This window comes from Triturus cristatus, chromosome 2_1, assembly GCF_964204655.1.
Source record: "Triturus cristatus chromosome 2_1, aTriCri1.1, whole genome shotgun sequence".
Classification (NCBI taxonomy): domain Eukaryota; kingdom Metazoa; phylum Chordata; class Amphibia; order Caudata; family Salamandridae; genus Triturus; species Triturus cristatus.
In genome coordinates this window covers 613,023,678-613,039,145 of record NC_140581.1, presented here as the reverse complement: position 1 = coordinate 613,039,145, position 15,468 = coordinate 613,023,678, and the positions used below count along the sequence as shown (strand labels likewise).

General features: G+C 50.6%; 1 protein-coding gene across 3 annotated transcripts in view; it reads left to right on the top strand.

The window, feature by feature from the left end:
- CHD1 (chromodomain helicase DNA binding protein 1) overlaps window positions 1-15,468 on the top strand; it is a 1,484,343-nt gene that overhangs the window by 693,913 nt on the left and 774,962 nt on the right. For all 3 annotated transcript variants that reach the window (XM_085632544.1, XM_085632543.1, XM_085632545.1), the window contains 2 exons: window positions 10,973-11,069; window positions 11,163-11,258. In XM_085632544.1, coding sequence (XP_085488670.1) covers window positions 10,973-11,069; window positions 11,163-11,258 — 193 coding nt within the window. The remainder of the gene's footprint in view (window positions 1-10,972; window positions 11,070-11,162; window positions 11,259-15,468) is intronic.

Sequence of the window (15,468 nt, the reverse complement as noted above, 5' to 3'; positions counted from 1 at the left end):
TTCACTGAAATATGGGATGTTTGGAACCAAACATCTCACCATAATAAACGTGCACTGATTCCAGTGTCAGACTTTTTAGAAAGTGCACACAGAGGACACCTTAAACTTACCAATCCTTCATGGGGTAACCAACTTGCTTGAGCCAGCCTGCGAACACCAGACATTGTTCTGACATCATGTGTAGAGAGCCTGCGCATTCCGAGCCGGAGAACAATTATTTTCCTGGGTGCAGGTGTTTACTCCTCCCCCTGATCATAAAATCCAACTGTGGTGGAGAGCTTCAAAGGCCTTGCTGCCTTTGTAATGCGACCCCAACCTCTCCTGTTAGAGGGAGCAGGCCCACTTCTTGTCCGCACCCCCTTTCTGCTGCTTCTGCACTGTCCTGCAATGTTGTGAGTTTTTTTTCCCTTTCCTGGGCTTTGTTCATCTCATACTGTGTATTCAGAGTTTTCTTCTAGAGCTTTGGGTAGGTTTATTACCTGTTTGTCAAGTTTCCATGGAGCATTGGTCGTGTTTCTTACCTTTTTCTCAAGCTTCCATGGGTTGGACAATGTGTGATTGTCAAAAATGACTGTGTTACCCTTAGTTTCCACCAGCCTTTTGTTTCACCCTGGCGGTCATCATAGTCGTCTTCTTCATGGTGGACTTTCCACATGCTGTTTATTCTTTGTTTCACCTATCACCGCCTTCTGACACCCTTCCTCAGTTAGTAGCATTGGTTCTTGGACGGTGTAAGACCTGGGGTCACCAAGCCCTAAGGGGGTAACGTGACTCGAGCGGCTGGGCACCCAAAGGCTTTTGTGTAAAGCAACCATACAACACACACCTCCTCTGACGCAGGGAACGCACACAATAAGGGACGCCACACTGTAGGGTTTATGTAAACAACTCAAGTTTATCTACGCAGTTATACGTAAAGGCAGTTCAGTATATGTAAATGCAATTCATTATATATATATTTGTGTGTGTGTGTATATGTATATATTTGTGTGTGTATATATGTATATATTTGTGTGTGTGTATATGTGTGTGTGTTTCTGATGGATACATCTGCCAGTGGATTCCTCACCTTGTGAATATCCCCTCCGCCAGCCACATTCGGAAACTTTTGTAGCCGTCCATGCCGATGAGGTCGAAGACGACGTCACAGACATGGCTCCGCTCGCGACTCCGCTGACGTCACCGGCTCCATAAGAAGACTTCGTCGGTGTGATGACGTCAGTTCCCTTTTTACCGCACCGTCGACGCCAACCGAATTCGGGAATCTCTATCTGTAGATATACTGTTACTTTGTTTTTCTACTGCTTCTCTTTGTCTTCTGTAGAAATGTCGACGAAGAAGTTGGGATTTAAACCCTGTCGTGAATGTGGGAAGCATATGTCCATTACGGATCCACATGACGACTGCGTATGGTGCCTGTCATCGGACCATGATGTCGAGGGATGTTCTTGCTGCCGCAAGATGAGTTCCAAGGCTCTCAAGGAGAGGGAAGCAAAGCTTTTCATCGCAAGGATGAAGAAAGAGAAAAAAGGCCGGAGAAAATCGAGGACGAGGTTAAGATCGAGGTCGGCGTCTAAGTCGACTTCGGGGCATGCTTCCAAATCCAGGAAGCACAACAAGAAGAGGAGGCATTCCTCTCGGCATCACTCTGATAATAATGCGGCTCCGAGATCGATGTCGCCCTCCCGATGCCGTAAGGACTTTGTGTCTCCCTCACCCGTTCCGGATTCACCTGTTGGCCCGTCTTCACCTGTGGCTTCACCGGAACATTCTCCGGCTCCATCTCCGATGCCGGCTCCATCTCCGACGCCGGTTCCATCTCCGGCTTCGTCCAATTGAGGAGCTTCCAGTTCCAGGTGAGCCTTCGGCCCCGCCGCAGATTCCACCGTCGGCGCCTGTTGGCCCGAGTCCGGTGATGCCTGAACAGTATCCTGTGTTCCCAGGACCAGGTCAGGACCCCACGCATTATCTTAATGCGATGTATGGAGTCTTCTCCAGAGCCATGTACCCCTCTGGTGCACCTTCGGGTCCTATGACCTTCAGTTTGGGAGTTCCCCAAGCTTATCCTCAGGCTCCCTTCATGCCATTTTTTCAGGCGACGCCGTCTTGACATTTACCGGCGCCGAGGATTTCGACGCCGCTCCCTTTTTCACCGACGCCAACTCGACCTCGCTCGACGCCAGCTGCTCCTGTGGATCCACATTCGACGCCGGCACCGGCGCCGTCTGATTCGGTCACGGTGCTGCCAACGCCGGTTGTGAGAATTAGATCTAGGAGCGAGGCTCAGAGGATACTGGATGAGCGAAGTTACCTTATGGAGGAGGTAGAAGCGGGGGAACTCATGGAGTTGGACGATGTTTTTGAGTTGAAGGTGGCTAGTGGCCTGGACTTGTCACCCGAATGGGAGATTACTCCTCCTTCTGATGTCCCTTCGAAGGATGTGGCGCCATACCATGCCGTTATAAGAAAAGCGACTGAACTTTTAGATCTGCAGCTACCGTCTGCTGAGTTCAAGCCGAACATTTTGACGGAAGTTCTGCACTCTCCTTCTGCTGTTTCTGAACCTCTGCTTCCTTTTAACTATGCCATCTTAGAGCCAGTGATGGAGGTGTGGCGTAAGCCCTTTTCTGCTCCGGCAGTTTCAAAAGTCATCACCAGGAGATATCGGGCAGCTCCGGGAGACCCGGAATTTTTAACATCTCACCCGTCTCCTGAGAGTCTGGTTGTTCAGGCTGCATGTATGAGGAAATCATCGGGTTCATTTCCCCAGGTCCCGAGTGATAGGGAAGCAAAAAAGCTGGATCAATCGGCCAAGAAGGTCTTTTCTTCGGACAGCATGGCTCTTAAATCAACGAATGCTACCTGTCACTTGGGACGTTATGTACATGCTCTCATGGAGTCAACTAAACAACTAGCCCCGAAACTGTCAGAGGAGGATAGGGTTGGTTTTAATGAGATCCTTTCGGATGCCCAGGCGGCGGCGCGTCAGGTGATCCAGAGTGGATTGGACACTGCTGACTCTGTGGCAAGAGTCATGGGATCCTCTGTTGCCACTAGGAGGGGTGCGTGGCTGAAATCATCGGAATTTTCCCCTGATATCCAGTCAACGCTCTTGGACTCGCCTTTTGATGGCTCTGTTCTTTTTGGCAAACAAGCAGATGCTGCACTGGAAAGATTTAAGGAGAGTAAGGCCACGGCTAAATCTTTGGGCCTTCAAACTCAGCCAAGAGGCTCTTTCAAGAGGGACAGGGGCTTCGGAAGGTCTACCTTTCGTTCATACGGACAGCCACAGTGGCAACAGCAGCAGCAGAGCACTTTGTATAAGGGGTACAGAGGCAGAATCAGGGGTCGCACTCGTGGCCGACAGCTCTCCACCTCTTCCTCAGCCCCTCCCACCACTGCAAAGCAGCCCTAGATCCACCATTCTGGATCATGTTGGTCCTGTGGGCGGCCGGCTTACCCATTTTCTACAAGATTGGGAATCGGTTACTAGAGACCTTTGGGTTCTAGATCTTGTAGAAAATGGGTACGCCCATCCCTTTCGGGAATTCCCTCCAAATTACCCTCCTTGTCAAGGGGCTTGCTCAGAGAACCACCGTCTTAGAAAGGTGCGATAGAGGTGGTTACAGAGCAGGAGTGGGGTCAGGGATGCTACTCTGGGTATTTTCTGATTCCGAAAAAGGACGGCAGATTGCGTCCGATATTGGACCTCAGGATCTTGAATCTTTATCTGAAGCAAGAGAAGTTCAAGATGCTCACCCTTGCGCAGGTTCTTCTAGCGTTGAATCAGGAGGACTGGATGGTGTCGATCGACTTGCAGGATGCGTATTTTCACATCCCCATCCTGAAGTCGCACAGGATGTATCTCCGGTTTACGGTAGGGTCGCAGCATCATCAGTTTGCGGTCCTTCCATTTGGTCTTACTACTGCACCTCGAGTCTTCACGAAGGTGATGGCAGTGGTGGCAGCCCATCTCAGAAGGTCGGGGATTTCAGTTTTCCCCTATCTGGATGACTGGCTGATCAATGCGGAGTCTCCAGAGAAGGTGCTTCATCATCTGCAGGATACAACTCAGCTGTTGTACAAATTGGGTTTCTCGATAAACGTGCCCAAATCTCACCTGGTGCTCTCTCAGCGCAACCAGTTCATAGGTGCGGTACTGGACACTACTGTGTGTCCGGCATTCCCACCTCCACAGAGGAATCTCGACATACTGGAATTGATTCCTTTATTTTACAATGGAGCGGTCGTTCCAGTCCTGAAGGTCCTTCGCCTGCTCGGTCTGTTTGCTTCCTGCATTCTGTTGGTCAACCATGCACGCTGGCACATGAGGGCGCTCCAGTGGTGCCTCCGCAGGCAGTGGCATCAGCACAAAGGAGATCTCGGAGTCTGTGAGGATCTCCAGAGAAGCTGTGGCGGATCTGACTTGGTGGAGCGTGTAGGGCAATCTGTCTCAAGGAAAGCCCTTCCATCTGCCTCCATCGGTGGCCACAGTAATAACGGATGCATCCACTTTAGGGTGGGGTGCTCATCTGGGGGATCTGGAGATCAAGGGCCATTGGTCTCCAGAGGAAAGGTTGCTTCATATCAACCTTCTGGAATTGCGGGCGATACGTTTGGCGCTCAAGGCCTTCCTCCCTTCCCTTCGCGGTCAGTCGGTTCAAGTCCTGACGGACAACACTACCGCGATGTGGTATGTTAACAAAAATGGAGGAGTGGGGTCGCATTGTCTCTACAGAGAGGCTCTGCGTCTCTGGTCCTGTGCTCAGGATCATCAGATTTGTCTGATGGCAAATCATCTGGCCGGGGTTCTGAACGTACGTGCAGACGGTCTCAGTCGGCAGTTCTCCGCCGACCACGAGTGGAGGCTTCATCCGGAGGTGGTTCGTCATGTCTTTCGGATGTGGGGAACTCCTCGGGTGGACCTGTTTGCCACTCACGAGAATGCTCACTGCCCGTCATTCTGCAGTCTCCAGTATCCGATGCAGGGAGCTTTGGGGTCGCGTTTCAGTTGAGGTGGGACTCACATCTCCTTTACGCGTTTCCTCCCATACCCTTGATTCCTCGGGCTCTGAGGAAGATTCGCCAAGACCGGGCCCAAGTCATATTGATCGCCCCGGATTGGCCAAGAAGGGTGTGGTATGCAGATCTTCTCCACCTCTCCTCGTGTTCTCCGCTCCATCTCCCTCTGAGGGCAGACCTCCTCTCGCAGTCGGAGGGGCAGGTTCTACACCCCTACCTCCAGAGCTTACACCTTCATGCCTGGAGATTGAACGGGGCAATCTGAATTCTTTCTCTCTCCTTCCAGATGTGGTAGATGTAATTTTGTCTGCCAGACGTCATTCCACTAAATCTATCTATTCCTATAGGTGGTCTAAATTTGTTCTCTGGTGTGAAGAGAAGTCAATTGATCCTTTGAGGGCTCGTTTATCTGACATTCTGCAGTTTGCCCTTTCTCTTGCTCAGCAAGGCTTTGCTGTGGCCACTGTTAAGGGATACTTATCGGCTTTGTCTGCTTTCCTTTGCTTGCCGGATCAGCCGTCTTTGTTCAAATCATCTATTGTTTTACGATTTCTAAAGGGCCTTACAAACAAGTTTCCTCCTACTCCTTTTATTGTTCCTCAATGGGACTTAAACCTTGTTTTAACTTATCTTATGGGTTCTCCCTTCGAGCCCTTGCGCAAGTGTCCCTTGAGATTGTTGTCTTTCAAGACGGTTTTTCTTATTGCTGTCACCTCGGCAAGGAGGGTAAGTGAGCTTCAAGCTCTGAGTTCAAACCCCCCGTTTTTGACCATTCATGCTGAAAGAATGGTACTCAGGACCAGGGCTGCTTTTCTGCCAAAGGTGGTAACTCCTTTCCATCTGGGGCAGTCCATTACCCTTCCTACCTTCTATCCTCCCCCTTCCAAGGAGGAGGAGGAGAGACTTCACCGTTTGGACCCTATGAGGGCGTTGAGCTTCTACCTTGACAGGACGAAAGACTTTCGAGTTGATGACCAGCTCTTCGTGGGCTTTGTTGGATGCAGGAAAGGCAGAGCGGTGCACAAGCGCACCCTTTCCAGATGGATTGTCTTGTGCATCAAGATATGCTACTTTTTGGCTGGTAAGGAACCTTCAGAGGGTTTGAGGGCTCATTCCACTAGCGCTAAGTCTTCCACTTCTGCTTTGCCTAATGGTGTTCCTGTGGAGAACATTTGTAGGGCGGCAACTTGGGCCTCCCTTCACACTTTCGCAAAGCATTACTGCTTAGACACCGAGGTGAGGAGGGACGGACACTTTGCTCGTTCCGTCCTTCAGGACTTTCTGGTATAGAAGGGTGGACACCCTCCTCCGGGAGTGGGACTGCTGTGGAAATCTTGTCACAAGGTGAGGAATCCACTGGCAGATGTATCCATCAGAAGAACAAGTTACTTACCTTCGGTAATGCTTTTTCTGGTGGATACAGTATCTGTCAGTGGATTCCTCACTGACCCACCCGCCTCCCCGTTGTCCACCCTTGTATACCTTCAGTATATGATTGTGTTTCAAGATGTATTTGTTACTGTCAAAGGCATTGTTATTTCTTTTGCCTTTCTATTAATCTACACACTGTGTGTGTTGCTTGTATATTATGTACTGTGTATACTGTGTATATATTGCTGTCAGTCCGTCGGTGTGCCTCGAAGGCACGGAAAAAAGGGCGGAACTGACATCATCACGCTGACTAGGTCTTCTTCTGGAGCCGGTGACGTCAGCGGAGTCGCGAGCTGAGCCGTGTCTCTGTGACGTCGTCTTCGACCTCATCGGCGTGGACTGCTACAAAAGTTTCCGAATGTTGCTGGCGCAGGGGATATTCACAAGGTGAGGAATCCACAGGCAGGTACTCTTATCCACCAGAAAAAGCGTTACCGAAGGGAAGTAACTTGTTCGTTTTGCACATATGGTAGTCTGGCCTTCTATACGATGTACATTGCTGCATTTTACCTACACCCTTAGTGACCTGGTTCAACCTTCTTGGTTCTTTTTTTCTGTTTTCTTCATTTCCTTCTATGAGCGTTTCCGTTACATTATCCTGGAGGGTGCCTTATATATTTATCAAGGTTCTCAGTATAGGAGTGGTTTCTTTTTACCATTTCTGTTTTCCTAGCGATGCTCTTCAGCATTCATTGTTCTCTTTTCTCTGTCCAAAATCTGTTTCTCAGAATAGTTTCCTCGACGATCGGTGGGTGCTCTTCATTCGTTGTATTTGTTTGATGTGGATAAGCACGCTGTGTATGCTCCTTCCATTTGGTTTTGAGCCTGTACTCTGTGGTCTAGTGTCCTTGGTCCCTTTGCACTCCCTGATCTTAGGTTTCACCATTTTTGGGGCGGTCTCTTTTAATGGTTCTATAGTGTGTTTCTCACCATCTTATAACTTTCTACTCCCTATGGACTTCCCATAGTCCTCGTTGGAGGTCAGTCCTTTCGGTGAGTATCTTTGCTTCACCTATCATTTTTTGGATAGTCTGGTCCCTTCTCTCCGTTGGAACTGCTTTTCCTATTTGGGGATCTTAATGAGGTAAGTTCGCAGCCCTCCACCAAGGATGTTATCGCTAGGGTATCGGATTCTAAGATAAGGAATCTGCATCTAGATGTCTCTATTAAATGGACAAGTTACTTACCTTTGGTAACACCTTATCTGGTAGAGACCGTATCTAGCCGCAGATTCGTTATCGACCCACACATCCTCCCCGCTCTGCGAACTGATGGCCCTGTAGTCTCCAAGATTCCCTCTTTGCATACTACTACAGTTCTTTCAATCTGTACTTGTTGATACAAGATTTTTCCCTTTTTGGCACAGTGTTTTCAGAGACTGTTTCTCTAAGTGACTCTGCGTTGTTGGCACAAAAAAAAGTCACAAAAGAAATTTACGTCAGTGTGTCTGGAGAGGGCTTATGTGGACTCAGCTGACGTCATATTCTGGGGACATTGTCCCTGCAAAGTCGCTAGATGCTCTCACCCGATGTGAAGAGGTACTGCGGATAAAATGTATGGATCCAGTCTCGCACCTAGGGAGGATTCTAAGACAACGAATCTGCGGCTAGATTCTTTCTCCACCAGATAAGGCATTACCGAAGGTAAGTAACTTGTGCTTTGCGTATATTTAATTTACGTTAGCTTGGCTGTATATCCCTCACATGCATCTATTTCCTTTGCACGCCCGTGGTTGGCAAATATCTTGTGTATACCACCTTGGTTAACCATTTTTTGTTTTTTTTACTCGCAAAACTTGGACATCGTTAACTTGCACTTGATTTACTTTTATACCTCTCACAATCGCTTATAATCTAGTGTGCTCGCCGTTTACTTGTACATCTTTGTATTTTATTAACTGCTGCTCCCAGATTACAAAAATATGATGAATAAAAACGTACAACTTTAGTTGCTTGTCTCCGGAAGAAGCTGGTGCCTCCGATCTTGGTGGAGAGGGAGAGTTGATCTTTCAGAACTACTGTACTTTCTCCTGGCCAGTTGTGGCATTTGCTGGGTCTGGGAGATGCAAGTTGAGAGTTTGGATTCTGCGGTTTTCTGTGACTGCGGTGTAGGGGAGTAGCTTTTCTACTCCAGGGGGACCCTGTGCACTAACAGTTAAAACTGCATCTTTTTCCAGGCAAAAAGTGGGGCTATCCCTGTCTCAAGAGACACTTTCCTACACAGACAAAAGTTAAAAGACAACATGACAATTCCCTGTGTGCCATGTCACCTAACACTGCATGTAGTATTTGTAAGTCACTCCTCCAGCAGGCCTTACACCACCAAGGCAGGGTGCCTTATGTTACATGTGAGGGCATATCTGCAAGAGCGAATATGCCCCTGTGCTGGTAAGTTCCATTACTGCCAGTGCAGGTAAACAGGGAAGCCATTTTAAAACGTGTTCGACACTGGTGAAAACGAGTTCCCTAGCTACATGATGACTTAACTGAAAATAGGTATGTTTGGTATCAAACATCTCGTATTAATAAACCCACACTGATTACAGTATGGATTATTACTACATGCACTCAAAGATCACCTTAGAGATGTCCCATGAAATTCTACCAGCCACTAGTGTGTTGACTGTTTTTTGCCAGCCTGCCAACAAAGATGAATTTCCTACCCCAAAGGTAAGGGCATTTATTCTTAGGAGGTCAGAGACAAATCCTCCTCAGAAAGGGGTGTTCAAATCAATCAATCAATCAGGGAATTGTAAGTGTGCTACTCACCCGTGAGGGTCTCAAGGCGCTGATTGGGATGGGGGGGTCTGCAGATCTGTTTAGCCAAAGAGCCAGGTATTGAGGGTCTTCCTGAAGGTGTTCAGGGACGGGGCGCATCTGATGTCTGGCGGTAGCGTTTCTTTTGGGTACATGGAAGTTAATTCTCTCGTTGAGATATTTGGGTCCATTGTTGTGTAGGCGTGAGTGAGGATTTTGAAAGTGACTCTTTTCTCCACGGGGAGCCAGTGGAGACTTCGTAGGTGTTGACTGATGTGTACGTGTCGGGGGATGCCGAGTATGAGTCTGACAGCGGTGTTCTGTCTTGTCGGGAGTTTGCGGAGTAGGGACTTTTTGATGCAGTCGTAGAGTGCGTTTCCATAGTCCAGTCAGCTGGTAATGAGTGCGTGGCTGACTGGCTTACTTGGCTCAGGGGGGATCCTCTTGAAGGTCTTGTTTAGCATGCGGGGGGTGTTGAAGCAGCTGGAGGTGACGGACTTGACCTGTTGGTTCATGGTGAGTGATGAGTCGAGTACGATGCCTAGGTACTTGTTCTTCCTCCCATAGGATAACATTGCAACTTCTGAAAAATGCACGGTCATCTTTTTAAACTTAAAAGTATTTCTCTTGCAAAACTTACTTACCTGATCGTATTGATGTATACAGATGTTATTTTTATATATTGTTGTGGAAATCCCTATTGAGCCATGTGCATCATTTATTGACTTGTGTGTGTATTTGCAGATGTCTAACACTCCTCCCTGATAAGCCTAAAGCTGCTCGACTAAACTACCCCCTAGAAGAGCACCTTGAGATTGCTAGAGCAAGCCCCTGCCCACTAGCAAGGCACCAGGGATTTGGTATACCATATAGAGAGCCAGCTTCCTACAGTTATGAAAACTGATGCAATGGGTGCTTGATAAATGCACGGAAACTAACCTGATTTCTGTCAATGTGATTTTTTGGGACTTATTTCCCTGTTTGCATGAGGTTCCTGGTAAACTAAATCTCCTCTCAATGTATTCACTGCACAGATCAATACCACTTTGAAGAAGCACTTAGGCCTGGTGTGCCATCTGTGCCATCCACAAACACACACACACAAATGGTCTGTGAACATTTGCTTGCTATTCTTCATTAGTAATTCTCCTCCCCTTCTTCTCTCCCGCCCCTACTCCCTGGGCATTAACAGACACGATCAACACAAAATACCATTCCACATAATTACACTTGATTACACAGAGTTCCACTCCACAAAATTCCAGTATGCTCAGTACCACATAATTACTAGTCTCATTCCACTGCACACCATGCCACATAATTCATCTCCACAAATCCACCCCATACAATTCCACAGCTAACAATTCCAATACAACCCACATAATTCCACTCCACACCACATTCATCCACTCCACTTCACTCCATAACAAATGGGTAAAAGACATTGTCATTTTAAAACGCTAATAGCTCTAACTCTTGCAAAAGTGAGAACTGTTGGCTTTGCCAGTGCTTGTTCTTAGAATGTACACACATTTGTTTCCTCTGAATAGTTTATTGTGATTGCTTATGAATGTTTGTTAGTAGCACACAGAGATCACTAATCTTTTTATTGTGAGATGGAGGAGGAAGTGAATGTGGAAGGTGTCTCTTATGTAAAAAGAAATTGGTAAACTGCATAACTTTATTCATTTTTAAATGCCATCTTATCTCCTAATTTAACTTATTCACAAGTGACAGAATGAAAACATATCTTTGTCTTTTAGCTCTGCTCCCTTCAATAAAGAAGAATTAGCAGCCATTTTAAAGTTTGGTGCGGAGGAACTATTTAAAGAGCCAGAAGGTGAAGAAGTGGAGCCACAAGTATGTAGATATCTACAAAATTATGCATTAATGTTCTGTTTTATTTCACTTTTAAGACAAAAAAAATAATCACTCAAAATGTTATTGTTTTAGGAAATGGATATAGATGAAATATTGAAGAGAGCAGAAACACGTGAAAATGAAGTCGGTCCATCAACTGTAGGAGACGAATTGCTTTCTCAGTTTAAGGTATTCTGTTCACATTCTAATTTCAATCTTTTTATTTGGGCTTTCATCTTAAAGAAAAGCACTAGTTCAGATTTACATTTCAGGCAATTTATGCACATTTTCTATATCTTGAAACATAAATCCCAAAAATATGATACAACACAGATACAAAAGACAATAGTTTTCAATTATGCAGTAGAGTTTTTGTAAACTGTGGTGTAAGCTTTATCACCAACCTCTTGCTTCTCAAGTCCTCTGTGAGCATGGTTGTAGGAAAGTAGGATCTACTTTCACGGTTACCCCCATTTTTTAGGTCTCGCCTGGCTATCGCGTATGCGATCGCTCAGCGAGACTTATGTAGGGGCTTCCGAAAATGCGCCCAAAGGCTTCCCAGGCGGATCGGGTGGCGGTTATGCGCACAACCACGCGCATTCCATTTGCCACCAGCTACTTCCTGTGCGTGCACCGCCTCACACATTCAGAGATTTAGTAAGGGGCACAAGACCTTAGGAATGCGGTTTATGGCCATTCAAGCGCGAAGCTGGCATCTGGCATCAGACTTGAAAGCAGCAGACTGCTTTCGCCAGATCTTTCGTTATAACTCACACCCCATATGCTCGTTCCCTCCCACCCTTCCTTTGATGTCCGCTTTTCTTGTTGTTTACAAACCACGCCACACACTGTTGCACGCCACACACTGTTGCACGCCACACACTGCTGCATGCCGCACACTGCTGCACGCCGCACACTGCTGCACGCCGCACACCACACACTGCTGCATTACACACTGCTGTATTACACACTGCTGCACGCCACACACTGCTGCACGCCACACACTGCTGCACGCCACACACTGCTGCACGCCACACACTGCTGCACGCCACACACTGCTGCACGCCACACACTGCTGCACGCCTCACACTGCTGCACGCCGCACACTGCTGCACGCCGCACACTGCTGCACGCCGCACACTGCTGCGCACACTGCTGCGTGCCGCACACTGCCGCACGCCGCACACTGCTGCTCGCCTCACACTGCTACACTAAACACTGCTGCACGCCGCACACTGCTGCACGCCGCACACTGCTGCTCGCCACACACTGCTGCTCGCTGCACACTGCTGCACGCTACACACTGCTGCACGCAGCTGCATTACTCACTGCTGCATGCTGCACGACACTGCTGCGCGCCGCACACTGCTGCGCGCCGCACACTGCTGCTTGCCACACACTGCTGCTTGCCACACACTGCTGCTCGCCACACACTGCTGCTCGCCACACACTGCTGCTCGCCACACACTGCTGCTCGCCAAACACTGCTGCGCGCCGCACACTGCTGCGCGCCGCACACTGCTGCGCGCCGCACACTGCTGCACGCCTCACACTGCTGCCCGCCTCACACTGCTGCCCGCCTCACACTGCTGCCCGCCTCACACTGCTGCCCGCCTCACACTGCTGCCCGCCTCACACTGCTGCCCGCCACACACTGCTGCCCGCCACGCACTGCTGCCCGCCACGCACTGCTGCACGCCACACACTGCTGCACGCCACACACTGCTGCACGCCACACACTGCTGCACGCCACACACTGCTGCACGCCACACACTGCTGCACGCCTCACACTGCTGCACGCCTCACACTGCTGCACGCCTCACACTGCTGCACGCCTCACACTGCTGCACGCCTCACACTGCTGCACGCCTCACACTGCTGCACGCCTCACACTGCTGCACGCCTCTCTGCTTCACGCCTCTCTGCTTCACGCCTCTCTGCTTCACGCCTCTCTGCTGCACGCCTCTCTGCTGCACGCCTCTCTGCTGCACGCCTCTCTGCTGCACGCCTCTCTGGTGCACGCCACACACTGCTACACGAAACACTGCTGCACGCCACGCACTGCTGCACGCCACACACTGCTGCACGCCACACACTGCTGCACGCCACACACTGCTGCACGCCTCACACTGCTGCACGCCTCACACTGCTGCACGCCTCACACTGCTGCACGCCTCACACTGCTGCACGCCTCACACTGCTTCACGCCTCTCTGCTTCACGCCTCTCTGCTGCACGCCTCTCTGCTGCACGCCTCTCTGCTGCACGCCTCTCTGCTGCACGCCTCTCTGCTGCACGCCTCTCTGGTGCACGCCACACACTGCTACACGAAACACTGCTGCACGCCACACACTGCTGCACGCCACAGACTGCTGCACGCCACGCACTGCTGCACGCCACAGACTGCTGCACGCCACGCACTGCTGCACGCCACAGACTGCTGCACGCCACGCACTGCTGCACGCCACGCACTGCTGCACGCCACGCACTGCTGCACGCCACGCACTGCTGCACGCCACACACTGCTGCACGCCACACACTGCTGCACGCCACACACTGCTGCACGCCTCACACTGCTGCACGCCTCACACTGCTGCACGCCTCACACTGCTGCACGCCTCACACTGCTGCACGCCTCACACTGCTGCACGCCTCACACTGCTGCACGCCTCACACTGCTTCACGCCTCACACTGCTTCACGCCTCACACTGCTTCACGCCTCACACTGCTTCACGCCTCACACTGCTTCACGCCTCTCTGCTGCACGCCTCTCTGCTGCACGCCTCTCTGCTGCACGCCTCTCTGCTGCACGCCTCTCTGCTGCACGCCTCTCTGCTGCACGCCTCTCTGCTGCACGCCTCTCTGCTGCACGCCTCTCTGCTGCACGCCTCTCTGCTGCACGCCTCTCTGCTGCACGCCTCTCTGCTGCACGCCTCTCTGCTGCACGCCTCTCTGCTGCACGCCTCTCTGCTGCACGCCTCTCTGCTGCACGCCTCTCTGCTGCACGCCTCTCTGCTGCACGCCTCTCTGCTGCACGCCTCTCTGCTGCACGCCTCTCTGCTGCACGCCTCTCTGCTGCACGCCTCTCTGCTGCACGCCTCACAGTGCTGCACGCCACACACTGCTACACGAAACACTGCTGCACGCCACACACTGCTGCACACCGCACAATGCTACACGAAACACTGCTGCACGCCACACACTGCTGCACGCCGCACACTGCTGCACGCCACACACTGCTGCACACTGCTGCATGCTGCACAACACTGTTGCACGCAGCACACTGCTGCACGCCGCACACTGCTACACGAAACACTGCTGCACGCCACACACTGCTGCACGCCACACGCTCCTGCACGCCGCACAATGCTACACGCCACACACTGCTGCACACTGCTGCATTACTCACTGCTGCATGCTGCACAACACTGCTGCATGCTGCACAACACTGCTGCACACAGCACACTGCTGCTCGCCGCACACTGCTGCACACCGCACACTGCTGCACGCCACAGTGCTGCATGCCTCACACTGCTACACGAAACACTGCTGCACGCCACACACTGCTGCACGCCGCACACTACCGCACGCCACACACTGCTGCTCACACTGCTGCATTACACACTGCTGCATTACACACTGCTGCATTACACACTGCTGCATGCCGCACACTGCTGCACGCCACAGACTGCTGCATGCCACAGACTGCTGCATGCCACAGACTGCTGCATGCCACAGACTGCTGCATGCCACGCACTGCTGCACGCCACGCACTGCTGCACGCCACGCACTGCTGCATTACACACTGCTGCATTACACACTGCTGCATTACACACTGCTGCACGCCACAGACTGCTGCACGCCACAGACTGCTGCACGCCACAGACTGCTGCACGCCACACACTGCTGCACGCCGCACACTGCTGCACGCCGACACTGCTGCACGCCGCACACTGCTGCACGCCGCACAATGCTACACGAAACACTGCTGCACACCACACACTGCTGCACACTGCTGCATTACTCACTGCTGCACGACACTGCTGCACGCCGCACACTGCTGCACGCCGCACACTGCTGCACGCCGCACAGTGTGCATGCCTCACACTGCTACAGGAAACACTGCTGCACGCCGCACACTGCTGCACGCCGCACACTGCTGCACGCCGCACACTGCTGCATGCCGCACACTGCTTTTATGCGAGTTTATGCTACTGACATTGTAAATGACAATGCCTTTTATTTGTTTTAAAACCAAAACCTAAATAAAAGGCATTGTAATTTTACAATGGCAATAGCTCAAACTCTTATAAATGCGAGACCTATTGCATTGCAAATGCTTGTTGCTGTTGTCAGTATTTTTTTTTTGGACTAGTCTGATTGGGATCCTGCTAATCCA